At 60.9% G+C, this 23,505-nt stretch overlaps 1 protein-coding gene across 1 annotated transcript in view; it reads left to right on the top strand.

Annotated features, from left to right (window-relative positions):
* The first annotated feature begins 241 nt into the window (after positions 1-241).
* The window catches only part of CNGB1 (cyclic nucleotide gated channel subunit beta 1), a 63,269-nt gene continuing 40,005 nt past the window's right edge, over positions 242-23,505 (top strand). The window contains exons 1-16 of the mRNA XM_062176020.1: positions 242-394; positions 2,357-2,426; positions 2,683-2,755; positions 3,453-3,555; positions 3,654-3,696; positions 3,885-3,930; positions 5,709-5,784; positions 6,030-6,093; positions 6,395-6,527; positions 7,152-7,227; positions 8,908-8,944; positions 14,052-14,211; positions 15,088-15,177; positions 21,363-21,450; positions 22,055-22,091; positions 23,102-23,192. Of these exons, the coding sequence (XP_062032004.1) occupies positions 242-394; positions 2,357-2,426; positions 2,683-2,755; positions 3,453-3,555; positions 3,654-3,696; positions 3,885-3,930; positions 5,709-5,784; positions 6,030-6,093; positions 6,395-6,527; positions 7,152-7,227; positions 8,908-8,944; positions 14,052-14,211; positions 15,088-15,177; positions 21,363-21,450; positions 22,055-22,091; positions 23,102-23,192 (1,340 nt within the window). The remainder of the gene's footprint in view (positions 395-2,356; positions 2,427-2,682; positions 2,756-3,452; positions 3,556-3,653; positions 3,697-3,884; positions 3,931-5,708; positions 5,785-6,029; positions 6,094-6,394; positions 6,528-7,151; positions 7,228-8,907; positions 8,945-14,051; positions 14,212-15,087; positions 15,178-21,362; positions 21,451-22,054; positions 22,092-23,101; positions 23,193-23,505) is intronic.

Genomic DNA, 23,505 nt, shown 5'->3' with positions numbered 1-23,505 from the left:
TTTGCTTAGTCATGTGCCTCTTATGGATGAACATTCAAGTCCTTGCCAGTACTCAGCCTCCTCTTAGGGTCTTCAGGTGCTCTCCGTCGTCTTCTGCAACTAAACCCTGCGTGCATGTTTACGGCTTAGAGTAGTTCTACGGTCGACACCTGGGGCACCGTGGCAGCCGTGTGTACCGCGCAAAGTGGCCCTCCCACAGCGGGGGCAGGAGTGAGCACTCTGTCCCTCCCAGGTCGTCGGGATGCTGGGCTGGGTCCAGAAGGTGCTGCCGCAGCCCCCAGGGACTCAGAGGACCAAGGTGGAGGAGGAGGGGGAAGCAGAGGAGGCGGAACCGGAACCAGAGCCAGAGCCTGAGACAGCCCCCGAGGAGGCCGAGCCGGAGGACCAGGCCCTGGTGAGAGGAGGCGGGGTGGCCAGGGGCAGGCTAGCCTTGCTGCTCGGGGACAGCCCAGCGTGGGCCACCTGCTCCCCGTGGACTGTCCACATCAGAGAAGCACAGCCAGAAGGAGCCGAGGCAGTGTCCACCCCAGTGAGGACAGGCAGGCCCAGGCTGTGGAGCGGGCTCCCGGGCCAGCTGCCCTGTAAAAGGTTAACCAGCAAGCGTTTGAAGTGCTGTGGGCCAGGCCACCAGGAGCCTCCCAGCTCTGCCGTGCCAGTGGACACGGCTGTGGATGAGGCATACACACACCAGTGCGGCTGTGCCCGTAAAACTGGATTTAGAAAAGCAAGCAGCCCGCTGGGTCTGACCCGTGGACCGCGCTTTGTCAAGCTCTGGAGTCTAGGACAGAGTTAGTCAAAGCCGCGAGCGCGGGTTGTTGCCGGTCCCGGATGAGACCGGGAGCTTGCACCTGTGGGACTCTCCCGTCTGGTTCGGTGCTGTCTGCTTCCTGGCGAGACTTTGTCGCCGAGGGAAGCAGTCCGTTGATGATGTGTTCTGCTGCGAGCTGCTTCATCGTCATGGACTGGCGACAGTTTGCACATTGGCCCTGCTCCATGGAGCACCCCTTGGGGAACTTTTCTCCAGAGTTTTTTTTCTCCTCTTCCTCCTCTTCTTCCTCTACTTCTTCCTCTTCCTCTTCTTTGTAAAGATTTATTTATTTATTTGAAAGGCAGAGTTATAGAGAGGCAGAGGCAGAGACAAAGAGATCCATCCGTTGGTTCACTCCCCAAATTCTGCAACGGCCACGCCTGAGCCCGACCAAAGTCAGGAGCCAGGAGCTTCCAGGCCTCCCCCGTTGGTGCAGGGGCATGCATGCATCACTAGTGTGTGGTTCCCTGTGTACGTGTGACACATTGGTGTGTGTACATGCGTGCACACACGTTCTTAGTTGAATGTTTTCCTGGATATTTAGGAGGCTGCACATGCTTGCATGTCTGTAGGCGCATAGTAGCGTTTTCCCACGTGTGTTTTTATAGACACTTTGTATGTCTGAGCATGTGTGCTCACAAATATGTTTCGATGCAGAAGTGTAGATACCTGCATGTGTGTACATATGCCTGTTAACGTGACTGAACATAAGTGAACGCCTGTGTGCGTGCACATTTCTGTGTACATGTGTAAGCAGTTGCATCTGTGTACAAATGCACGTGTTCATATGTCTATGTTCACGCCAGGCTTTTACATATGTGTGTCTGCATGTGTGTGTGTGTGTGTATTAAGGCATGCATGCTTGTGTATGTGCGACTGTACATGCATTTTGTGTCCAGTCCTCTGTCAGTGCATGTGTGTTCATACATGTGTCTGTGCGTCACAATATATAGGAAACGTGCACACATTCGTATTTGTGTGTGGACACGCGACCGTGTGCACGTCTCGGTATCTGTGTGCACACGCCTGTTTGGACACACATGTGTGCATGCAGTGGCATGAGGCATGGTGGCAGAAGCAGCTGAGACGTAGAGAGGCTGAACCCCACCCAGCCACAAGAGAGGCGGGGTGGGCGGTCCTGGCTGCGTGAGGGGTGGGCGCCTGGGCCTCCCGCTTCCCCTCGGCTTGCCCCGCGCCTCGCTGAGTCTCCAACCATGCTTCCTCCTCCTTGGGCCACTGCAGCAGGCAGCTTCCTGGGAGGCCGGGAGGCTGCACTGCGGTGTAGGGGTGGGGGTCTGGCTGAGGAGCCCCTGGGGCCGGGAGGCTGCACACCGGGGTGTGGAGGGGTCTTGGGGACCCCCTGGGGCCAGGAGGAGGAGGGAATGTCCCAGGCAGAAGGCCAGGTTGTCAGGAGTTAGAGATGATCACAAGAACAGAGCTGTTCAACCCTTTGGCAGGTACAGGTCCCTGCTGGGTGAATCGGGCCGGCTTGGCCCCATCCAGGCCGGTCTGGCCTAGGGCTTACATGGTCCCCTTTGACTCCTTCAGCCACCTGAAGAGACACCTGCAGGGCCACTGGAGAGGCAGGAAGTGGCTGCAGCGGACCCAAGCCTTCAAGGTGAGTGCTGACGCCTGGCTGGCAGGGCCGGCAGCTGTTTTCTCCCCTGAGAGCTCCGTGGGCTGACGGTCCCATTTCATATATAAGAAAAACTGAGGCTGGGGGCAGAGCAGGGTGGGATCCAGAGATGCCAGCATCTGGTCCGCTGGCCGCCGGGCTCCTCCTCTGTCCTCTGCCCTGACTTGCTGTCCCCAGCAGGGTGGCAGTGGGCCCCTGCTGAGGCCCTGGAGCTAACGAATGAGAAACTGTTTTCCAGAGACGCAGGAGGCTGCCCCCATTCCAACTGCATCCCTCCAGGCCCAGGGCGCGGGGGTCCTGGCAGTGAACAGGTACGGCACCTCCCTCCCCTCTGCTCAGGGCCATCGTTGCCCCACCCCTCCCCCCGGGCATATACTCAGACCTGCAGTCATTCCAGAAGGGGCAAGGGCATCCTGGGAATTGGCTGCAGCGTGTGCCAAGCAGGGGTGGGAACCACCTTAACAGGTGTCCCCTCTATGGGGAGGGGAGGTAGAAGCTTCTCAGGGGTGGAGTGAAAGGTAGGTCCAGCGTGGCCAGAGCTTTGGATTTGCCCGGCAAATCCAGAAATCTGGACTTTCTCATGGAATCTCCCAGTTAGCACAAATGTTTTGGATGACGCTGCTGGTCCAGCCGGGTAGGGCCAGGGCCAGGAGTCTGAGGCCGGCACGCTTGGGCCGGTCGGCCTCAGCTGCAGGGGAAGCCGCCTCCCAGCCAGTGTGCTGTGGGGCAGGGGGCTGTGGAGCCCGGCTGGTGGCAGAGCAGGTGACAGAGACTCGGCTGCACTGTCCTGAGCAGCAGATGGGGGTGGCCTCCGGGTGGCACCGGCCCTGCCTGGCCTTGGGAAGGTGGGTGCCCCGACGAGGGGCAGAGGGCGGTGTCACGTCTGACACCCGACAGTGGGCAGACAGTGGTGTGGGACGCCAGCCACGGTCTTGAGGGCACTGTGGATGCCGCTTGGCATGGGGAGGGCTGGGGTTGAGGGCAGGTGGCTCTCGCTGTCCCCCACAGTCCCAGCGGCTGGGTGCTGACGTGGCTCAGGAGAGGCATGGAGAAGGTGGTCCCGCAGCCTGCCTGCAGTGCCAGGGCAGCCCAGCAGCAGGACCTGGACCAGGTACTGCTGGGCTGGAGGCTGAGGAGGGCTCCCATGGGGCACGGGCACTGGGGGAGGCTGCCTGGGGCTCCCTGCCCATGGTTGTCTGTTCCCGGCAGGCTGGAGCACAGATCCTGGGGCCCTGCAGCGCTGGGGACGCAGGTGAGACCAAGGGGCAGGGTGGCTTTTCGGGGGAGGAGACAGAGGGGCTGTTGGGGGCGGGCCTTGCCCCTGGGGAGTTTCTCAATGGGCCGGCCTTGGGTTCGGGTCTAGGTTTGAGCTGGGCTCTCGATGACTGCTCTGGGCAGGACTCTGCTGCTGACTGCCTTTGTCTATTCCTCACCCTGCAGGGTGCCCAGATGAGCCCAGCGACGTCCTCAGGGCCCAGGACTCCGGGTGAGTCCCTGTCTCGAGTTGTCGTCTGCAGTGTGTGTGACAGGAGGTGCAGCGTGCCCAGAGCTGAAGGCCTTGGGTTCAGGAGCAGGGTGTGTTACCAAATTGTAGCACTTAGTGTGTGGCCTTGAACGTGCCTCTTGTCTCCTCTGGGCTTCACTTGCCCATCCACGGAACGGGGACAATGGACCATATGCTGCCTGTGGTTGGTTGTAGTCATTACTGGGAGATCCCTGGGGGCTGAGGAGGCATTGTGAGATCCACATGGAGCCTGGCAGTGGGACTTAGACAGCCATGGGGCACACAGGTATGCCAGGTTGGCCTCATGGTTGGCAGCAGCGTCTGACTTCTTAGGGCCGACTTATGGGGGCTGGTGGGGAGGTGACTCCTCCCCAATGAAGGGTGGCAGGTCGGGCCGGGTGGGGACTGCGGCAGACTAGGGAGTCTGTGTCCTCCCTGCTCAGTTCTGACTTCCTCTGCCTCGCAGTGCAGCCAGATCCTTGTTCCTCAAGCAAAACTAGGAGGAAAAAAAAAATCTAGTTTTTTTTTTTTTAATTTATTTATTTGAGAGGTAGAGTTACAGGCAGAGAGAGGGAGAGACAGAGAGAGAGAAATGCCTTCCATCCACTGGTTCACACCTCAAATGGCTGTAACAGCTGCAGCTGGGCCAGACCAGAGCCAGGAGCCAGGAGCTTACTCCAGGTCTCCCATGTGGGTGCAGGGGCCCAAGCACTTGGGCCATCCTCCACTGCTTTCCTAGGCCATAGCAGAGAGCTGGATTGGAAGTAGAGCAGCTGGGACTCGAACCAGCACCCATATGGGATGCCGGCACTGCAGGCAGTGGCTTTACCGCTATGCCACGGCGCTGGCCCCCAAAAATCTAGGTTTTAGGACAATGCATCCCCAAAGTAAGCCTCAGTTTCCAGGGTGCAGATTTCTGCTGGAAACCCAGCATCACAGATTCCTCACGGTTCACCTCATTCATTCACTCCTTCACCTATTCATTTGCTAGACTGTTGGCTCCATGAGGGCAGGGACACCTATCCGGGTCACTGCCGAACCTCTGGTGCCCACGTGGTGCTTAGCATCCCTGGGGCGCAGGAAGGGAGGGAGCGAGGGGGAGACAGGCACACACCCCCGTCCGTTGGCTGCTCCAGTGCTCTCAGTTTCTTTCGTCCCCATTTCTTCCTGGGGGCTGCTCACCGGACTCCTGGCACCACTGCAAGTGACCAAGGCACCCGGAGGGCTTCCAGCTTGCTTTTGGGCCGGGCCTGGTGGGGGTAGGGGAGGGGGTACCGGTTGCCCTGGGAACACAGAGCTCCCCTCAAAGGGTGGGGCTTGCCCAGCCCAGAGGCATCTGGGGTCCAAGGCACAATGAAAATGCAAGGCCTCTGTTAACCAATTTTAAGGATTTTTAGACCGAGACAGCAGAGCGTTAAACCCCAAACAGGTCCCTCTGAGGATGGGTCCCCAGGAGATTGCCCGGGTCCCACAGTCACAGGGCCAGCCCCATGTGTCCCCGTCACAGGGAGCCCTGCATGCAGCATTCGGACCCCCAGGGGCCAAAGCTGGGTCCAGCGCAGGCTCAGAATGCGAGGTCTTCGAGTTTCCCACTGCCCTGCGGCCCTTTGGGGGACTGAGTACAGGACCCCCCACCCCCAGTGCAGACCAGAAGCCTAAGTGAGGAAGCGCTGAGGGCTGGACCCCCATGGGGAGTCGGGTGGCGTGGCGGACCCCTTCCTCCAGGCCGCTCACTTGGGTGACCCCGGGTCCCCCCGCAGGCCTGGGCCGTGGCTGCTCAGATGGCTGGAGCAGAATCTGGAGAAAGTGCTGCCTCAGCCACCCAAAGCCTCCGAGGTGAGTGGAGGCAGCAGACCCCCGGGGGACTGGGTGGGGGCAGAAGGTCCTGCCTGCTCCAGTAGCCAAGTCCCAGCCCTGGATCTCGGTGGCGATGGGCGATGATCCCCTCCTCAGATGGTCGGCGATGGGGGTGCTGCTGAGTGCTGGGGGGCAAGGGATTCTGAGCAGACGGAGCCCCCTCCAGGGGCCTGGGGCCAGGGCTGGAGTGCTCAGGGCTTACTTTGATCTGTTTACAGACCCAGGGCTGGAGGGAGGAGCCTGCTGATGCTGCCTTGGACCCAGGTACAGGGAGAGGCCTGGGAGAGGGCTGCCTGGGATGCTCACAGGCTGCACGGGGTGGGGGAGGCCCTTGGTCCTCACCCAGGCCAGGGAGGGCTCAGGGCTTGCTGGGGGCAGGCCCTTTGCGGATGCCACTGGAACCCCCACCCCTGGTGCAGCCTGGGTTATGCTTGTGGGCTCTTGGGCAAGCCCCTTCCCCTCCCTGGGCCTGGTCTGTTTGGGAGCAGGGCTGGTTGGGCTGGTCCTACGGGTGCCCTGTGCCCTGCTGTGGTCTGAAGCGTCTGCTCTCCCTGCTGCTCAGAGCCTCCCGCATGTCCCCTGGGGCCAGAGCCCGGAATGCAGGCCCAGGAGAGCGCCTCCCTGCCCACGCCCAGCGGCCCGGAGCCCCAGGAGGAGCCAGCTCCAGAGCCCCAGCCTGGGTTCCAGGCTTCCTCCCTGCCGCCCCCCGGGGACCCTGCCAGGTGAGCCCCCCTGAAATGCTTCGCCTCCCGTGGGGAGCAGCCCAACACCCAACAATGACAAAACTAGTTTCGTAAGTTATAAAAGCACCCTGGAGAAAATTCAGCGGCACCTCCAGCCCCTTCCTCCCCACACCTCCTGTGAGTACCTTTCCCCCCTGGCTGGTGCAAGCCACGCCCACTGGCTGCCCCTTCCTCTGCTCGCTGTGTCCTGGAGGCGGGTTTAGGGACAGGGTCTGTTTCACGCCCCCAGCAGCTGCCCACTGCTCCCGTGTGTGAGGAACCGATTTTAGGTGACCACACAGTGGACATTTAGGCTTGCATTCCCTCCTCTGCTGTGGCCAGCAGCCTCGTACATGGGCAGGATAAGTGAGCGGAAATGGAGCTGCTGGGCCCCGTGTGGCCAAAAGCTCCCACCTGGTGCTGTGTGTCAGGCTGGAAATGCACTTAGGGGGAGGGGCAGCCAATACAGGGAGTCTGCCTAGAGAGGGTGAGGAGGGGGCGAAAGGCTCTCAGACTGCAGCCCTGGGCTCTGCTTCCTGTGCCAGGAGGGAGCGGACTCTGGCCTCGGTTTCCCCCTGAGCGGTCCCAGGAAGACACAGCGCACTCTTTCTCTCTCACCCGCAGGTTGTTACAATGGCTCCTGCACAGGCTGGAGATGGCCCTGCCGCAGCCAGTGCTCCACCAGAAAGCTGGGGACCAGGTCAGTGCTGGGCCCATGGAGCAGGGCCTTAGAACTTGCATAAAGGTAGAATGTGGCCTGTGTCCCTAGGGATGGGACTGAGCAGGGGAGCAGGGAGCAGGGAGCTGGCAGTGGGCGCCCCGCCCCCATCTGCTTGGTGCACATCATCCCAGAAAGCCCCTGGAGCACCCTGGCTGCAGGGCTGAGAGGCGCTGGCCTAGCTGCACTGCAGGAGCTCACGGTCTGAGAGAGGAGGAGAGAGGATGTGGGGTGCAGAGGTAGAGCCCCTGGGAGCATCAGGGAAGGCTTCCCAGCGGAGGTGGCCTCAGCAAAGGCCCCCCCAAACAAGGGAGACTGGAAATGATCTGGGAAGAAGCAAGGCTCACAGGAAGCCCGCGGGCCCCGTGTGCCCGGCCTACAACCTAGGGTTCTCACGCAGGTGAGTGGGGGGCAGTAGGGCCTCCATCTCCCCTTCCTCTCCTGTCCCTAGAACCTGGGCCCTGGCCCTTCTTTAGGGACAATGGGACATTCTCATAGTGTCACTAGTTAAAATTAGCCCCAGGCTGCTTGCCGCTGGCCAGTGAGTATGCTGGAAGAGAGGTGAGGATGTGTTTTATTCTGGTGCCCCTTGGGGAAAAGTGCTCCCTGTGGTCCCAAGTCTGCTCTCCCCAGCCAGCAAGGCAGCCGGGGGAGGGGCGGGAAGATGAGGGGTCCAGGTGACCCATGGCCAGGCAGGGTTCCAGGGTCGGCTGCATGGTCCCCCTGAGGCCAGCGAGGTGCAGGCTTCTTGGGTGAGAGCTTGGCCGTTTGCAGCTGGTGGTCCTAGATTTCCTCCTCTTCGGAGGGCTGCCATCCTCGCCGTTTCCCTGCAGGGAGCCCCGAGGTCCTTAGGCAAACAGGATTCATCTGTTGAACGCACATTCTGATCCGTCACAAGATGAGCAGTTAGCTCTTGCCAATTAGAAGGTGAAAAGGGAGAGGAAGATGTATTCCATACAGCCCAATAGAAGCCCCTGGAACTGAGAGGCAGGCAGTCCTGGCCGTGGTCCTGGTGGAACCTCAGCTGTGCCACCTGAGCAATGGGCCAATGACCCCTGTCACCAGCCAGGGCTGTGAGAATGCAGGAAAAGGGTCCTGTCGGTGCCGATGCCCAGGCCCAGAAGACAGGGAGGCCTGGCCAGGTCCTTGCTCCTCTGAGCAGGTGCACCTGCTGTGGCTGGATGGGAGGCCCCCACCTTGTCTCACTTCAGCCAAAACGGCTCTCAAAGCCCCCTCCCTCAATTCTTTCACTGGCCCCGGGCACAGCAGGAACCCTCTCCTCCACTTCCTGGCACTCCTTAGGCCCAGTGGGGTGGGTCAAGGTCACGTGGCTGGGCATCTGGGCTGCACGTGGGCTCTCCCAGCCTGTCCACCCTCCCTTTCCCAGGGTGGGCTCCTGCTAGACAGGGGCTGCGCAGGAAGCCTGGGAGCATCTCTGTGTGGGTGGGGAGGGGTGGGGTTCAGTCTCCCAAGGGGAGGGGAGGCCTCATGGCGGGGACAGTCTGACGGAGAGGCCTTCATGGAGCAGGAGTGGGACGCAGCGGAGAGGACAGGGAGAGGGCTTCGAGGCGGAGGCCGGAGGGTCAGGGCGAGGGAGACCCCTGGCTCCACTTATGGCAGGAGGTGGTCACAGTGGTCTCTCCCCCTTCCCTCCCCATGCAGGAACCTGACTGCCCCGGGACGTGTGACGTGCAGACCAGTGAGTGACACACGAGTGGATCCCCATGGGTGTCTCTGGGAGGGTGGCTTGGCATCCTGGGGCTGAGTGGGTGGCATAGTTGTGGCCTCCTGACCTGCAGCTGAGACAGGCATGGTCCTGGGGAGAGATGGGGAGAGGGTGGAGTCCCTGAAGAGCCGGCAAGTGCCTTCACTTGTGGCCGGCTTTGGGGGAGGGGGACTTGGGGGCTTTTTATCCCAGCCCCGCCAAGCTCAGGGACCAGGGCAGAGGCCAGGGGCTGCGTCTGCTCTCCCATCACCACCTCTGGAAGGCACGCGCGGGACAGGCCTTCCTTCAGTCACCCACTCATTGGCCACATTGCTACGGGTGGTGTCTAAAGAGCAAGGCGGCATTCAGGGCTCACGGGCGGTGGCAGCCCCTGCTCCCTCCTGGACACGGGACTGCGGGTCGGGATGTCCCTCGCCACTCCCCGCTCTGAAGGCTGTGTCTGGCCGTGGGTCTCACGAGCTTACTGATGCTGGGGTGACCACCGCGGCCTGGGGTCCAGACAGGCAGCCTTCTGCGGGTCTGAGAGAGGGCTGCAGGCTCGACTGGGGTACAGCCGTCTTGGTGACCAGAAGGGAGGAGGAGGAGGCCTGCTGGGCTCAAGGCAGGGCACTGGCAATCTCTCTGGGAGCTCAGGGCCCTGGCGGAGCGTGCGGTGCTGGGGCTGCTGGGGCGGGCTGGGGGCAGAGTTCAGAGAAGGCACCTGCCGCGGGTCCCGTGCGCACCTTGTAGAGCAGTGACCGTGCACCTCTTGGCCTGACCAGAGCGGGTCAGGCAGGCGAGGGCTGATGGAGCCACAGATGTTTCCTGGGCACAGAGCCCCACCTCGTCCTCTCTGCTCTCTGGCAGGAGGGGGAGCACTGGGCACTGCAGTCAGGGCCGCCTCTCGGTTCCTGAGCACGTGTGTCACGGGTGGGTGTCGAGGGCGGCGTGGGGGGCTGGCTCAGTGTGGTTTCCCCCACGACTAAGCTCCCTGTCTCAGCAGAGCCATCTCCAGGGTCCATCTCCAGGGTCCATCTCCAGGGCAGCCACCCACAGAGCACATAGCCCAGGACTGCAGGGATCTCGCAGTGCGGGCACCCGAAGCGTGGAGTTGGGGTGTCAGCAGGCCCATTCCTTCCGAGCCCCCTGGGAGAGAGCGGCCTTCCTGGCTCCAGCTGCTGACAAGCCCCGGCCTTCCTGACCTGCACAGGGCCGTCCCTCCTCTGCCTGGGCCGAGTCCCTCCTCCTGGATCTTAGGTGGATGTCCATCATTGGATTTAAGGCCCCTCCCTAAGTCCAGGCTGATCGCATCCTGATATCATTAACCTAATCACACAGGCCAAGAGCCCATTTCCCAGTAAGGTCACAGGCACAGGGCTGGGACTGGGACGCATCCTTCCTGGGTTGGGTGGGGGGAGCAGGCCCTCCTCGCTCCGCCCCCTGGCCTCACCCCTCCACTCGCGCATTCATTCGTTCATTCCGTCATCCATTCCCTCCACCGGTCCACCCAGCCGCCCACCCTCTGTCTTCTCCTTTGTTCCAGGGGCGGTGGCAGCTGGAGGCCTCTGAAACAAGGGAGAAGGGGATCTGGGCGAGTGCGGACGGACAGACGGACGGATGGATGGCAGGAGAGGAGGCCGCTCTGCAGAGAAGACCCTCAGGGAGGGGGTGGCTACTGACCCCCGGCCCTGCTTGGCCCGTGAACCCTGCCCCTCCCTGCACTCCCAGGCAGGACAGGGGAGCCACGCCAGCCCCAGAGCCTCAGGATGCTTGGCAGGGGATAGTTAGGCCGGACCACAGGAGGACGTCCCCCAGGGGCTCTGCCTGCTGGGAGCCCAGCTCTCGGTGTGGCTCGGTGGACTTAGTTTTTCCTGAGAGAGTTCTCCTTAATCCTGGCCACACTCTCCCCTCCAGAGGGCCGGGGACCACCAGTGGGCAGGGACGGACACGGAAGTGGACATTAAAAGAGCATGGATTAGCCTCTGAAGTCTGCGACTACCAGTCATTGCTCATGAGAGGGCCACGGGGCACGCTGGGGCTGTCGACGTGAGTGGACAGTCTGGGTACTGGGGTGCTCCAGGTCCCGGCCGGCTCACCCCTCCCCCACCCTGCTGTGTCTTTGTTTGGCCCAAGGAGTCATTCTAGAAATTAGAATGAATGCCAGCATCGGAAACACAGCTCGCGTGACATATACATGTTGGCGTCTCTCAAACCCTGGGAAGACATGGCTGTCCCGGCCCCCGTTGTGCTCATGAGGACAGTCCGAGGGTGGAGGCACGGGCCCCTTCATGGTGTTCACCTTCTCCCTTGAGCTGGGGTTTGAGAGCCCTGAGGTCCCAAACTGGCAGTGAGGGGAGGGGCAGTCCTAGTACAGGATTTGAAGTGACAAAATCCCGGAGGTGAGGGAGGGTGGGGTGGAGGGGGAGATTAGCACTGGCTGGTCCATCAGTCCAGAGCCCAGAGTCCTGGATGCAGAAGATGAAACCAGCAAGGGCGGGGCCTGGCTTTCGGGGACCAGGCTGCAGGCAAGGGGAGCCACTGAAGGTGGTGGAGCAGGGAGTGGCTTCACCGAGAGCCCTCAGGAGCCGATCACACAGTGGGTGTGGGCAGAGCCATCGGAGCAGGAAGGAGATGTGGGCCTGGCCTGGCGAGGGGGTGTCAGGAGCCAGGCCTGCCAGAGGGCACAGCATGGATCCAGGGCTGGGGCTTTGCCAGAGAGCTGGGGTCCAGGTGGGGACCTTGGCCCACAGCCTGCGTACCTGGGCTCTCGGTCTGCTGACCGTGGGCGCAGCAGCTCCTCCCCCAGGCGCGGCTGCTCACACTCACTGGCTGGGGTAGAACTGGATGGCCCTGAAAGCGAGAGACCGCTGAGCAGGAGGTGGCGTGCCCAGGAGGGGCTCCAGGGGCGAAGCTGAGACCCTGGATGGGGCAACGGTGTCCATGGGCGCGGGAGCCCAGCTCCCAGGCACCTGGGATGCGGAGAGCTGGGGATCAGATGCCTCGGAGGGGGCTGGGGCTCCAGGGGCAGCATGGGGCCTGTTCCCCCAGGCCTGCTGAGCCCTACCTTGGGGGCCGGGGTCAGAGCACCCCACCCCTGCCCTTCCTGTACTGTTCTTTTCTCAGAGCTGCAAACCTTTGAAATGCTGCTCACCAAATAAGACCCACAGAGCAAAAGTTAATAAAAAAGCAGCACTAACACTTAAGCACCGAACCCATTACAGAGTGGCCACGGCTGCCAGTGAGCCACCCACGGGATGCATTCACGCCTAGGGTTGTGCACCAGGGAAACAGGAGTCCTGGCTCTGCCTCCAACTCCCTGTGTGGCCCCGGACAAGCCGCTCAGCCTCTCGGAGCTGGCTCTTGGGCCTCTATGGTGGGAAGAGCACTAAGTTTTGCTCTTCAGGGCTTCAGTGAGAGCCAGTGCACTCGCAATGTTCCAGCCCCTGCTGTGCCCAGGCAGGAACCTTTGCAACCCAAGGGGCTGCTTGGAGCGGGGATGACCAGGGACAGTGACACAAGAGCAGACGCAGCCTCCTGGCCTCTGTCCCAGTCCCTGAGATGACACCAATGCTGGACAGCGACGTGGAGTGGTGCCTACAGCACGCCCCACTTCTGGAACTGGGGGCACACTTGGGGGAGCCTTGCAGCTCAACCCCCAGGGATGTTGGTAGAGCCCGAGGGGCCAGAGCTGCTGCAGAAAGAGCCACCCTGGGACCCGTGTGGGGGCTTCCCTGGAGGTGGGCAGGAGAACAGGGGTAATGACTGGACAGGCACATAAGGTCCTCCCTGGAAGAAGGCGTTTGCCTGTGTCTCAGGTTGCTCATCTATAAAATGGGGAATAAAATGCATATATGAGGGAAAATGGGGATAATGTTTCTATCAGAATACTGAGGTGCAAAGCTCATCACTTAGCACAGGGCCTGGCACATAGTAAATGCTCAGTGAACCTAGCTGTTATCACTGTAAGAATAATTATTTTTAAAGCATTTATTTAAAAGGCAGTGTGACAGAGAAGGAGGGACACAAAGACATATTTCATCTGTTGGCTCAGCCCCCAAATGGCTACAACTGGGGCTGGTCCAGGCTGAAGCCAGGTCCCTGACGCTGGTGGCAGGGGCCCAAGTCCTTGGGTCATCTTCACATTAGCAGAGAGCTTCATTGGAGTGGGAGCAGCCAGGACTCGAACCTGTGCTCCTGTACGGGACGCTGGTGTCGCAAGCGGCGGCTCAACCTGCTGCACCACAGGACAGGCCCCTCTGATTATTATGCTACAACAGCTTCCAAAGTCAAGGATGAGACCTGTAGCTGTCACTCAATGTCACTGTTACTAATAAGTGCTGTTTGTATTTAACAGTCCAATGCTAAACATTAAGTCACTGTTATCAACTCCTTCTTGGCTTGCGGGCCACCAAGACCCCTGGAGCCTGGGGGAATACCTCGCCCCCTGACACTTCCTGGGGGTGCACTCAGGCTCCCGATGAGTCTACCCTGCACCCCTGCTACCAGTCTCGCAGGCCCACGGTTTCGAAACTGCCCGGGGCCAGGGGGGAAATGTTGAAAGTCGCAGACCCCTTCTGAAGGTGGGACAACCCCATGAGCAAGCTGAATTCCCTTGGAAGGAGGGGCCTCGAAGTCCTGGAGGGGAGGAGGGATGCCCAGAAGCCAGCGCTGGCCTTCTGAGCGTGCTGTCCCCAGGAGGCGGCAGCTGGCATGCTGGCAATGGGCAGCCTCGGCTTGCAGCCCCGGGACAATCCAGCCACTTGGCTCCTGGTTGTGCAAGGTAGTCTCTGTAGCTGGCTTTTTTTTTTTTTTTTTTTTCGTCACTGTGATGATGTGCACAACCCTCCAGGAAGGTGTCAATGAGAACCGAGCTCGATTCACAGCAAGAGGCTCTGTCTCAAGAGGAACAGGTGGATGATGTGGGCTTCACACGCTGCTTGAGTGCCGATCTGGTGGTTAATGGTCCCTGAGACTGGTGCCCTTTCCTCACTGCTTGGCTAAGGATCAACGCTGCTGGGGATCGCCAAGGGTCCTTGGGATGCAGGGCTTCAAGCCTCCCCTCCCCCACACCCACCAATGGCTCCCCCGATGCTCCCTGCAGTCAGCATCCTCCCTGGAGAGCAAGTGGAGCCTGACCTTGTCCTGGAAGAGGTTGACCCGCACTGGGAGGACACCCAGCAGGACAGCAGCGGCAGCCCGCAGGGCACAGAGGAGGTGCCGGCTTATGGAGAAGAGGACAGTGCCGTGGAGGAGGTGCCCAGGTAGGGGGTAGAGAAGGCCCTGGACAGATGGGTTTTAGCGTCTGAGAAGGTGACAGGCGTGTGGTATGGAATCCAGAGGTGCGAAGGGGCACAGAGCAGGAGCCAAACCTCGTTCCCGCCCCTCCTCCTACAGTAGCCACCAGGTTCTCACGCACCACCCAGAGGCGGCTGGGCACAGACTAGCGGGCTCCCCGTCTCTGGTCTGCAAACATGACTGCACACTTCGTGTCTACCATGGTCGTTCATCAGCCCCCTGGAGGCCTTTCCCTGTCTGTACTCAGCGGCCGTCCTTGCTGCCCACAGCCGTGTAGTATTCCACGGTGTGGATGAGCCATGGTTTATTTAACATGTCCACTCTTGATGGGCATTTAGGTTGATTCCAAAGTTGGGTTATGAACAGGGCTGCAACACACACTGTTGTGTGAGTGTCTTGGCACACATGCAAAGGATAGACCCCGAGTGGGCTGGCTGGGCCAGCAGGCGTGGGGTTGGGACTAGAAGAGGTGATGCCCTCCCTAGGAACAGTGCCCTCTGCTTTCCTGCCTTGGTGCCTGGTGATATCCATTTTAGCCAGGAGGCCGCTGGCCTTCAAGTTCATGACCAACGTTGTTGCAAAAGGGAAACTGAGGCCCAGAGAGAGTGCGGGGCTGACCTGGGGTCACCACCAGGCCCAGGGGGGCTGGGCCAGGCCCCGCAGGCCGTGAGGTGGACTTGCTGCTAGAGCCCACGGCTGCTCTGGTGGGGCTCCCAGGGCTGAGTTTGATGGGGAGCAGGTGCCGTCTTAGGAGTCGTGGGAGAGCTCGCGGGAGACGGCACCCAAGGCCGACTTAGAGGGTGGCCCTGGGAGGACTGACCGCCTGCCGCTGCCCCATTTAGGCCGCTGTCCCAGATTCAAGAGGAGAAAGAGGAGGAGGAAGAGGAAGAGGATGGAGAGCAGGAAGAGGAGGAGGAGGAAGAGGATGCTGAGTAAGTCCTTGTCCACCTGGCGGGGGACGTCCCAGGGAAGCCGGGTGTTGGCCCTGACCACTGGGGTCCTGGGGTGGGGGCTCTTGGGGGTTCCTGGGAGCTCCTTAGTGCTATGCTGTGCAGAGGCTGGGGTCCCCACTGTGCTCAGAATGACCCAGGAGTCGTAGCCCCCACCACTCAGCAGCCCCCTAACATGCACAGACTGGCGCGCAACCCCTGAGAGCGGGGACTTCTGCCTGCTGTTTTCACTGGCCTGTCCCCAGAGCCTAGAAAGGTGCCAGGTACACAGTAGGCACCAAATTAATGGCTAAATGCATGGATGGATGACAAGTTGGGCCTCCAGCTCTCTGCTCTTGTTAACAAAGCCACGGCTGCTTCCCCCACCACGCACTGCCCCAGTGATCCCTGGGTCGCCTTTGGCACCTCCTAGGGCTTTCCCGAACGGCCCTCTGTCGCCCAGTAACAGTTGAGTCCACTGTGATCTTGAAGAGCTCAGCACCAAAACTCAGAGGAGCAGTCAGTTCAAATAAAGCTTTGGAAAATGGAGACCGGCAGCCGTTAAGGGAAGACGGTTAGCACTTGGCTTGGGGCAGGGAGGTGGTACACGCAGGTGAATGTGGCTGGGGTTCAGGAGGCTGTGGTGGGCACCCCTGCGCCTGGGCTTAGGTGGGGAGTCGGGGGCAGGTCAGTGGATGGCCCTGAGAGCTGTGAGGCTGCAGGTGGTGCCTGCAGGTGGGGTGGAGGTGAGGCCTGAAGACCAGAGCAGGGGCTCAACAGCGAGGAGGAACCAGGAAGGCCTGAGGAGCAGGTGCTAGGGAGGCCGAGTGGGATAGAGGAGGAGGGACGGCCTCAAAGGCAGGTGTAGAGCTCTTGAATTTGACTCCCCAAGGGCACTGGGAGGCACTGGAGGTTTGGGAGCGGGAGGGAGACGTGACCTGGCAGCTCTGCAGGGGAGAGGTTAAGGCAGGATGGCCAGCGAGGGGGCTGTGGTCGTGGGTCAGGTGAGAGAGAGAGTTCATCCAGCCCCGTGCTCCAGCCCCTGTCCCTGTCACTCTGCCCATACCCTTCCCCCCGGCCTGTCCCTGCGGTCCTGGCCGCAGACAGGGCGATGTCATGCCTTGGAGGAGCACAGGCTCCTTCCCGTTGGCACCGCGTCCTGGGCAGGTGACACGGCCCGGCGCTGCCCTCACATCTGTAAGACGGGGGTGGCAGCTGCGCCAAGCACAGGGCTGCTCAGGCCAGCTGTGGCGATGGATGTGGCAGGGCCCAGCCTGCAGGCAGCACCCATCCCCGGTCCCTGGAGAAGGTCACTTTCAGTCCCAGTGAAGAGAAGTTGAACAGAGACCGACACAGGATGTCAGAGACGGACGCCCATGCAGGGCCGTGTGCTGTGAGTCCACGCTCACTCGGTTCAACCGTGACGTCCTTGGCAGGAGGCCACACAGCCTCTACTTGTTTACCTCCAATGGCAGGGAGCTCACAACCTCTCAGTGGCTGCCCCTCCTGTGCACGCGCACCTTTGACTTGGGAAGCTATTTCTCATGCCGAAATGTGGCTTGCTTCCTTGTGGCTTTGGCGACTCGGTCCCAGCTCTGCCCTCTGGGCCTCTACCCCTTGAGTAAGCTGAAGACCCCAGCTGCGCCTCGCTTCGTGAGTGCCCGTGTTGGCTCCCTGCTCTCTGCCTGCCTCTGTGTACAATGAGTAGCTCTGAGTTGCTATCTTGCGCGACTTGTGCACCTGACATATTGGCCTGAACCCCTTTATTTGCCACCGCTCTCGGAGGCCAGTGATGGACTGTGCACACACGTGTGTACACACTGACTACACACATGTTCTCAGCACACACAGGAGCACACGTGTACCTCTGCACTGTGCACACACTGTGGCCATGCACATCCTGTGTATGCACTTGGGCACATACAACACACACATGTGTGCACACGGCACGTTGTCCACATGTGAACCTGCGTGTACCATACCTCCACACGTGCATGCAGGGCCCCATGGATGCTGCAGGTGTCTGCATTCACACAAATGCTCACCAGAGGTTTTTTTTTAAGATTTTATTTATTTGAAAGTTAGAGTGACAGAGAAAGAAGAAAGAAAGATCTTCCATCTATGGTCCACTCCCCAAATGACTGCCACAGCCAGGGCTGAGCAAGGCTGAAGCCTGGAGCCTGGGACTCCATCCTGGTCTCCCATGTGGGTGGCGGGGAAGCCGGCACTTGGACCATCTTCTACTGCTTTCTCAGGAGTATTAGCAAGGAGCTGAATTGGAAGCAGAGTAGCCAGTGTGGATTGCCAGGGTTGTAGGTGGTGCCACAACATAGGCCCCTCATCCAGAGGTTTTTTTTTTTTGACAGGCAGAGTGGATAGTGAGAGAGAGAGAGAGACAGAGAGAAAGGTCTTCCTTTTTGCCGTTGGTTCACCCTCCAATGGCCGCCGCGGCCGGCGCACTGCAGCCGGCACACCGTGCTAATCCGATGGCAGGAGCCAGGTGCTTATCCTGGTCTCCCATGGGGTGCAGGGCCCAAGCACTTGGGCCATCCTCCACTGCACTCCCTGGCCACAGCAGAGAGCTGGCCTGGAAGAGGGGCAACCAGGACAGGATCGGTGCCCCGACCGGGACTAGAACCCGGTGTGCCGGCGCCGCAAGGCGGAGGATTAGCCTGTTGAGCCGCGGCGCCGGCCAAGATTTTTAAAAAAATTCATTTGAAAGGCAGAGTAACACACACACACACACACACACAGCTTCTCACTGCTGGTTCACTTCTCAAATGGCTGCAACAGCCATGGCTGGGCCAGGCCAAAGCCAGGAGCCTGGAAGTCCATCTGGGTCTCCCAGGTGGGTGGCAGGGACCCAGATACCTGAGCCAACATCTGTTGCTTTCCCAGGTGCCTTAGCAGGAAGCTGGATCAGAAGTGGGGCAGCTGGGATTTGAACTGGTGCCCATATGGGATGCCAGTGTTGCAGGTTGTGGCTCAACCTGCTACAACACAGTGTCAGCCCCTTACCCAGAATTTTAAACTCAGGAAACTTTTGGGCCCCAGCCCCAAGAAGGCATGAGGGTACTGTGGTGACTGCACCAGGCATTCCGGGGCCAAGGCAGGAGGGTGAGGCCCGGGACGAGCAGAGCTGGGCCGTCACTGGCTTGGGGAGGAGGCTCTTGGCCAGCTTTGCAGAGGCCCAGGTTACTGATGACGCCAGGCCCTGGTGATACAGACAGTCGCCTAGCAACCCGGTCTCTGCAGACAGCTGCAGGGCTTTCCCTGGCAACGGCTGCCTTTTGGTCCCCACTTGGCCTCCCTGGGGCCTCTCTGCAGAGTTCTCTGTACATCCCCTCAGTCTGATTAGAAGCAGGAAGGGTTGGTGCTCAGCGGCCAGCCGGGCCACAGTGGCTGGGCAGCTGGACTCGTGGCTGGCCAGGGGCTCTCTGGGCCCTGGGCTTGGGATGGAGGCCACAGCCCCCAGCTGAAGTCCTACACCATGGACATCCTTGCTGGCCAAGACAGAGAGACCCAAGTAGGTGGCTGCTTCTGCCCGAGGGCTTTGCTCCGTCCTTCTCCCTGGGTTAAGGGAGGAGTCTGTTGAAGGCCTTGATGAGGACCTTGATTTGCTGGTGGTGGGGGCACTGCCTGTGGGGCCCAGGGGGAGGAGGAATGCACTGGTGAACCCTCATTAGCTCACTGCGCCACTGCTCTGGGGCCTCGAACCTGACAGCCGGGGTGCCCAGAAGCCCCCCTCAGCCGGCCTCTGCCTTTCTGTGGGGAAATCCCTGGGACCTGGGAACTTTCTGGAAGTTGATGGCCTGGCTGCTGTGGGCTGGGCAGGAGAGGGCAACATGGCTTTGGTGACCCCCGGTGATGCTGGCGGGGTCCCCCCGGGGCTCCCTGGGCACTCAGCGTCTTGATGGGTAGGGATGTTTGTGGAAAACGTTCCCCAGCCCTCGGCGGGGATTCCGTTGCCCCGTCGATCGCTGCCTCCTCTGGGATTCATCGCGATCACAGGAACGACACTAACAGGAGCTGTCCTTAGGGTAGCACTGTTTCCCGTGCTAGGCCCTGTGCTAAGGCAGCCTGAGTGGCCACTCCTGTGGTGAATCCCATTTCACAGATGAGAAAGCTGAGGCTCGGAGAGGGTGCCCCGCCAGGAAGTGCGGAGCTGGGACTCTGGTCCCTGAACAAACTCTCAATGCTGCAGAGGAGGGGAGCGGCTGGGCGGAGTCGCCACGGCACCAGACAGTCCTTTCTCACATCCATGGGGTTCTCATTGCCCCTCTGCCCTCACTCAGACAAGCCCAGCTGGGGCAGGGCAGTGGCGCAGCAGGTCAAGCTGCTGTTTAGTGTCCCTGCGGCCCCTAGAAGAGCACCGGTTTGAGTCTTAGCTGCTCTGCTCCCAATCCAACGTCCTGCTAATGTGCCTGGGAGGCAGCCGATGATGGTTCAAGTGCGGGGGCCCCTGCTCCCCACATGCAGACCCTGTTGGAGTTCCTGGCTCCTGGCTTGGGCCGGGCCAAGCCCTGGTTGTTGCGGGCTTTGGAGGAGTGGCCAGTGGATGGAAGATTCATTCTCTCTCGCTCTGCCTTTCAAAAACATGGACATAAGCAAACATTTAAAACATACTAAGTCCTCAGCCCAGGCCAGGTCCTACCCTTGGACAAACAGGCAGCTGCAGGGCTTCTGGGTGACCGGCTTCAGGCCACATGGCCACTTCTGGACCCCAGGAAGCCTGGGCCAGGGCTGTGGGCCTTTGTGCTGGAGGCGGGGAGCCCGGAGAGGCCCTGCCTGTCCCAGGCTTCTCGTGTACAGAGCCCATCCTCAGCCCCTCTGTGCAGGGCTTACCGCTTGGCGGAGGAGGCACGGGGCCCAAAAAACTTTCAGTGGCCTGCGAGCGTGGTTTCATTTCTTTTAAACTCACACCCCAAAAAGGAGCTTTCAGAAAGAACATGAAAAAGATTTATTTAATTTTTTGCCATGGGATTGGCCACAGCCTTGGTCATGACGGTTCAGGGAGGCACCGTGTGTGAGGAGTGGGGCCCAGCGCCGGGCCCGTAGCCCCTGGGAGTGCAGTGGCAGCGTGGTTGTCGGCAGGTCCCTGTTGCTGGGCAGCTGGCCCCAGACTGACCAGTGATGGTCCCGACCCCACCAGGGGAGGCCTGAGACTTGGCCTCTGGGCCGAGGGTGGTGGATCTGGGATTTATGGGTGAGGCACCCCGGAGTGGCCTCCTTAGGCCTACGGGGTCTGGGGTCTGAGGGGTGGGGTGGCTGAGAGGGTGCAGGAACTCATGCTAAGTACACACGTCCCCCTTGTCCTGTCCCAAGTCATCATTTTCACCCAGAGTTCCCAGGCAGGCACCCGAGGGCCCGGCCTTGCCTAGAGACGGGCAGGTGTGGATACTGCACGTGGGTACGGAGACACCACTCAGTGTTAGATGCTGAGAAATCCCACCTGAGAAACAGAAGTGCAGGCTCCTCTCGGTCATCAGAAGAGCTGGTCACCCAGGGCCCCGTCCCGAGCGGAGCGGGGCTGCGCCTACAGGGTTCTCCTCTTTGCCACAGTCCTCCATACTCCCTATAGCCTCACCCCTGGCTCTGTCGCTCCTGTGTGCCTGCTGCCTGGGCCGGGCACCCTGGCACCTGCAGCATCTGCAGCGTGGCCTGGACAGAAGCAGGTCCAGCTTCTAGGCTTGGGTGGTTTGGGACAGTCTGCTGTGGGATTTTGGCCAGGTCTGTTTGCCTCGCTGGTCCTCACTCCCTGCTCTGCCTGCATCATGGAGGTCGCCTGGAGGCGTGTGTCCGAATACCACTCAGGACTCCAGGGCACTGCACCTCCACCTGTTCTCCATGCTCGCTTTGCGTATGCTGTTCCCCCTTCCAGGATGCCCTTCCCGCCTGTTCCTTGTGGTCAAATCATCATCCTAGTGGTCCAGCTCACAGGCCAGCTCCTCCGGGCAGCCCTCCTTCCCAGCTGACTGGCAGCATGTCCTTTGCTGCCTACGGTGGACTGTGTGTCTCAGACAGGGTGACTGACAGCAGGACACTGCCCTGAGGGGCGCGGGAGGGCAAGGGCCCGTTCTTGGCATCTCTGTGCCCCCGGCTTCAAGCCTGGCCCCAGCGCTCAGCAGACACTGAAACACCGACCCCTCCTAACGCTAGCCCTTTCCTCCCGGCTCTCGGGCTCACAGCGTCCTGCTGGATAGCTATTTGGCGACGGAGGCAGATGCGGACCCGAGTGAAGTAGGAGAAACCCAGGAGCTGAGGGACTCGGACCAGGTACGGAGAGCACGCTGTGCCGTGGGACCCTCGAGGGCGGGGGCCTTGCCCGCGGGGTTGGTAAGGCGGTTTTCCGCAGGTGAGACACCTGCAGGACGCGGGGTGCTGGGTCGTGTGCGTCTCTGCTCGTACCAAGGGTCAGGTGGTGTCGGGAACAGCCTTGGCCGCGGGTGGACGGTCACGCGGCCCTTTGTGACACAGCGATGATGCGGAGTCAGGTGCACCCCGACTCAGGTCCTCACATGGCTACCTGGCTCTGGGCCAGTCACCTTCCCACACTGGACCTCGGCGGCCACCTGTGTCCAACGGGGCTACAAGCGCTTCCCTGGGGATTGCAGGACCCGAAAGTGCTTATCCACTGTGGCGTGCAGTCCTGGGGTGGCACATCTCATGGCAGCGGCTTTAGTTGCTTTGTCCCCAGGGCTGCAAAGGGGCCACACTGTGACAAGTCCTGCTGTCAGGGCCTGGGGCGCCCGTGCGCGCTGCCCTGGGTTGGCTGTAGGTCGCCTCCCTGGCGGGCTGGCACAGCAGGGAGGAGCATCCGGCAGCAGGTCTCCCGGCAGGGGCTGCTGGTCACAGCTCCTTCCCACTGTGTGTTCTGCAGGAGCTGCAGGAGGAGGCCACGGCTGACAGCCCAGGAGGTAGGTGTGTGTGGCGACCGGGCGCTGGGCTTGCACGAGATTATCCGACATCCCTCCACCTCCCTCCTTCCTCTGCTGTCTCCTGCCCCAGCCTCCGGCAGAACCCATCTTCTGCATCTCAGGGCCACGTTATGGCAGCCGGGGGAGTGTGAGGCCCCCGGGCCTCCCAGGGGGCTGGGGACTGACCCCTCCTGCTGCAGCCTCCAGACGGGGAGGTGGCTCTTGGGCAACCTCAGGCTCATATACGGGGAGACAGAGCCTACTGATGCTGGGCTCCAGGCCCCACATCTGTGAGTTTTTTGGAGTTGCTAAGACTCCCAGGGTGGACCCGGCACACACACTCTGGGTGTTGTTCACCACTCACCCCCTCCTGCCGAGAATCCCAGGATGGTGGGGGAAGAGTCAAGGGAACAGATCACCCGGAGCTCCGGCCTATGGCTGTTGCGTGCCTTACCTGCCTCTGTGGTCCTCAAACCACCGGTGGTGTGGCAGCCAGACCCATTACACAGATGAGACGACTGAGGCCCACGTGCTAGATGTGGCCAAGAGGCCAAGGCACAGCCCTGCGTCTCGTTCCCGACTCCTCTCCTTCTTCCTCACTGTGTGATGTGGAGTCAGTTCTCTAAGCCACTCACCCAAACCAAGAAAACCAGGGCCGCCAAGTAGAGTGGAAGGCTGTCAGCCCGGGGGCTGCCCTGGGGGAGGAGTCAGCGATGAGAGCCGAGATGCTTGTGTCCCAGCCAGCAACCGGAATGGGACTGGCCTGGGGGTCGTACCCTGGGGCTCTCAGCGCCATCCGCACATGCCGTTGGAAGTGTTCTCTGGTGGCTCCCACAGCCTGGAGGGAACCTCAGTCCACACCTGGTGCTGGATGAGCTCAGGGCCCAGTGGGGCAGACCCAGCCGATAACCGTGCAGAGACGCGCATGGGCATTTTTCCTATCGCTCCTCAAAAGCACGGGTGTCGGGGAAGGCGTTTCGCCTGGTGCTTACGATGCCCGCCTCCCCCAGGGGAGTGCCCGGGTTTGACGCCCGACTCCAGTCCTGGTTCCAGCTTCCTGCTAGTGCAGCCCCCGGGAAGCAGCGATGAAGGCTCAAGTCAGTGAGTTCCTGCCGCCCGGGTCACCTCCCAGCTCCTGCTCTCGGTCCCTTGCTGCAGGCGTTATAGGAGTGAACCTGCGAATAGTTCTCTTTGTCCGTCTGTCTGTCTCCTGCCTTTCAAACCAACAAATAAAATTAAAAAAAAAGAAAAGTGTGGACGGAGAACTGGTAGCTTTGGGGTGAGCTAGTTAGAAATGCAGATTCTCGGGCCCGTGGCAGGCCTGCTGGACGAGTGTGCATCGTGACGCCGCCTCCTGCTGCTCTGTCTCCGTGTCCGTGTCTGCGAGGCGGCGGCCTTGAACCCCTGGGCCTCA

Source organism: Lepus europaeus, chromosome 19, assembly GCF_033115175.1.
Source record: "Lepus europaeus isolate LE1 chromosome 19, mLepTim1.pri, whole genome shotgun sequence".
Taxonomy (NCBI): Eukaryota; Metazoa; Chordata; class Mammalia; order Lagomorpha; family Leporidae; genus Lepus; species Lepus europaeus.
This window is presented reverse-complemented; position numbering and strand designations above follow the sequence as displayed.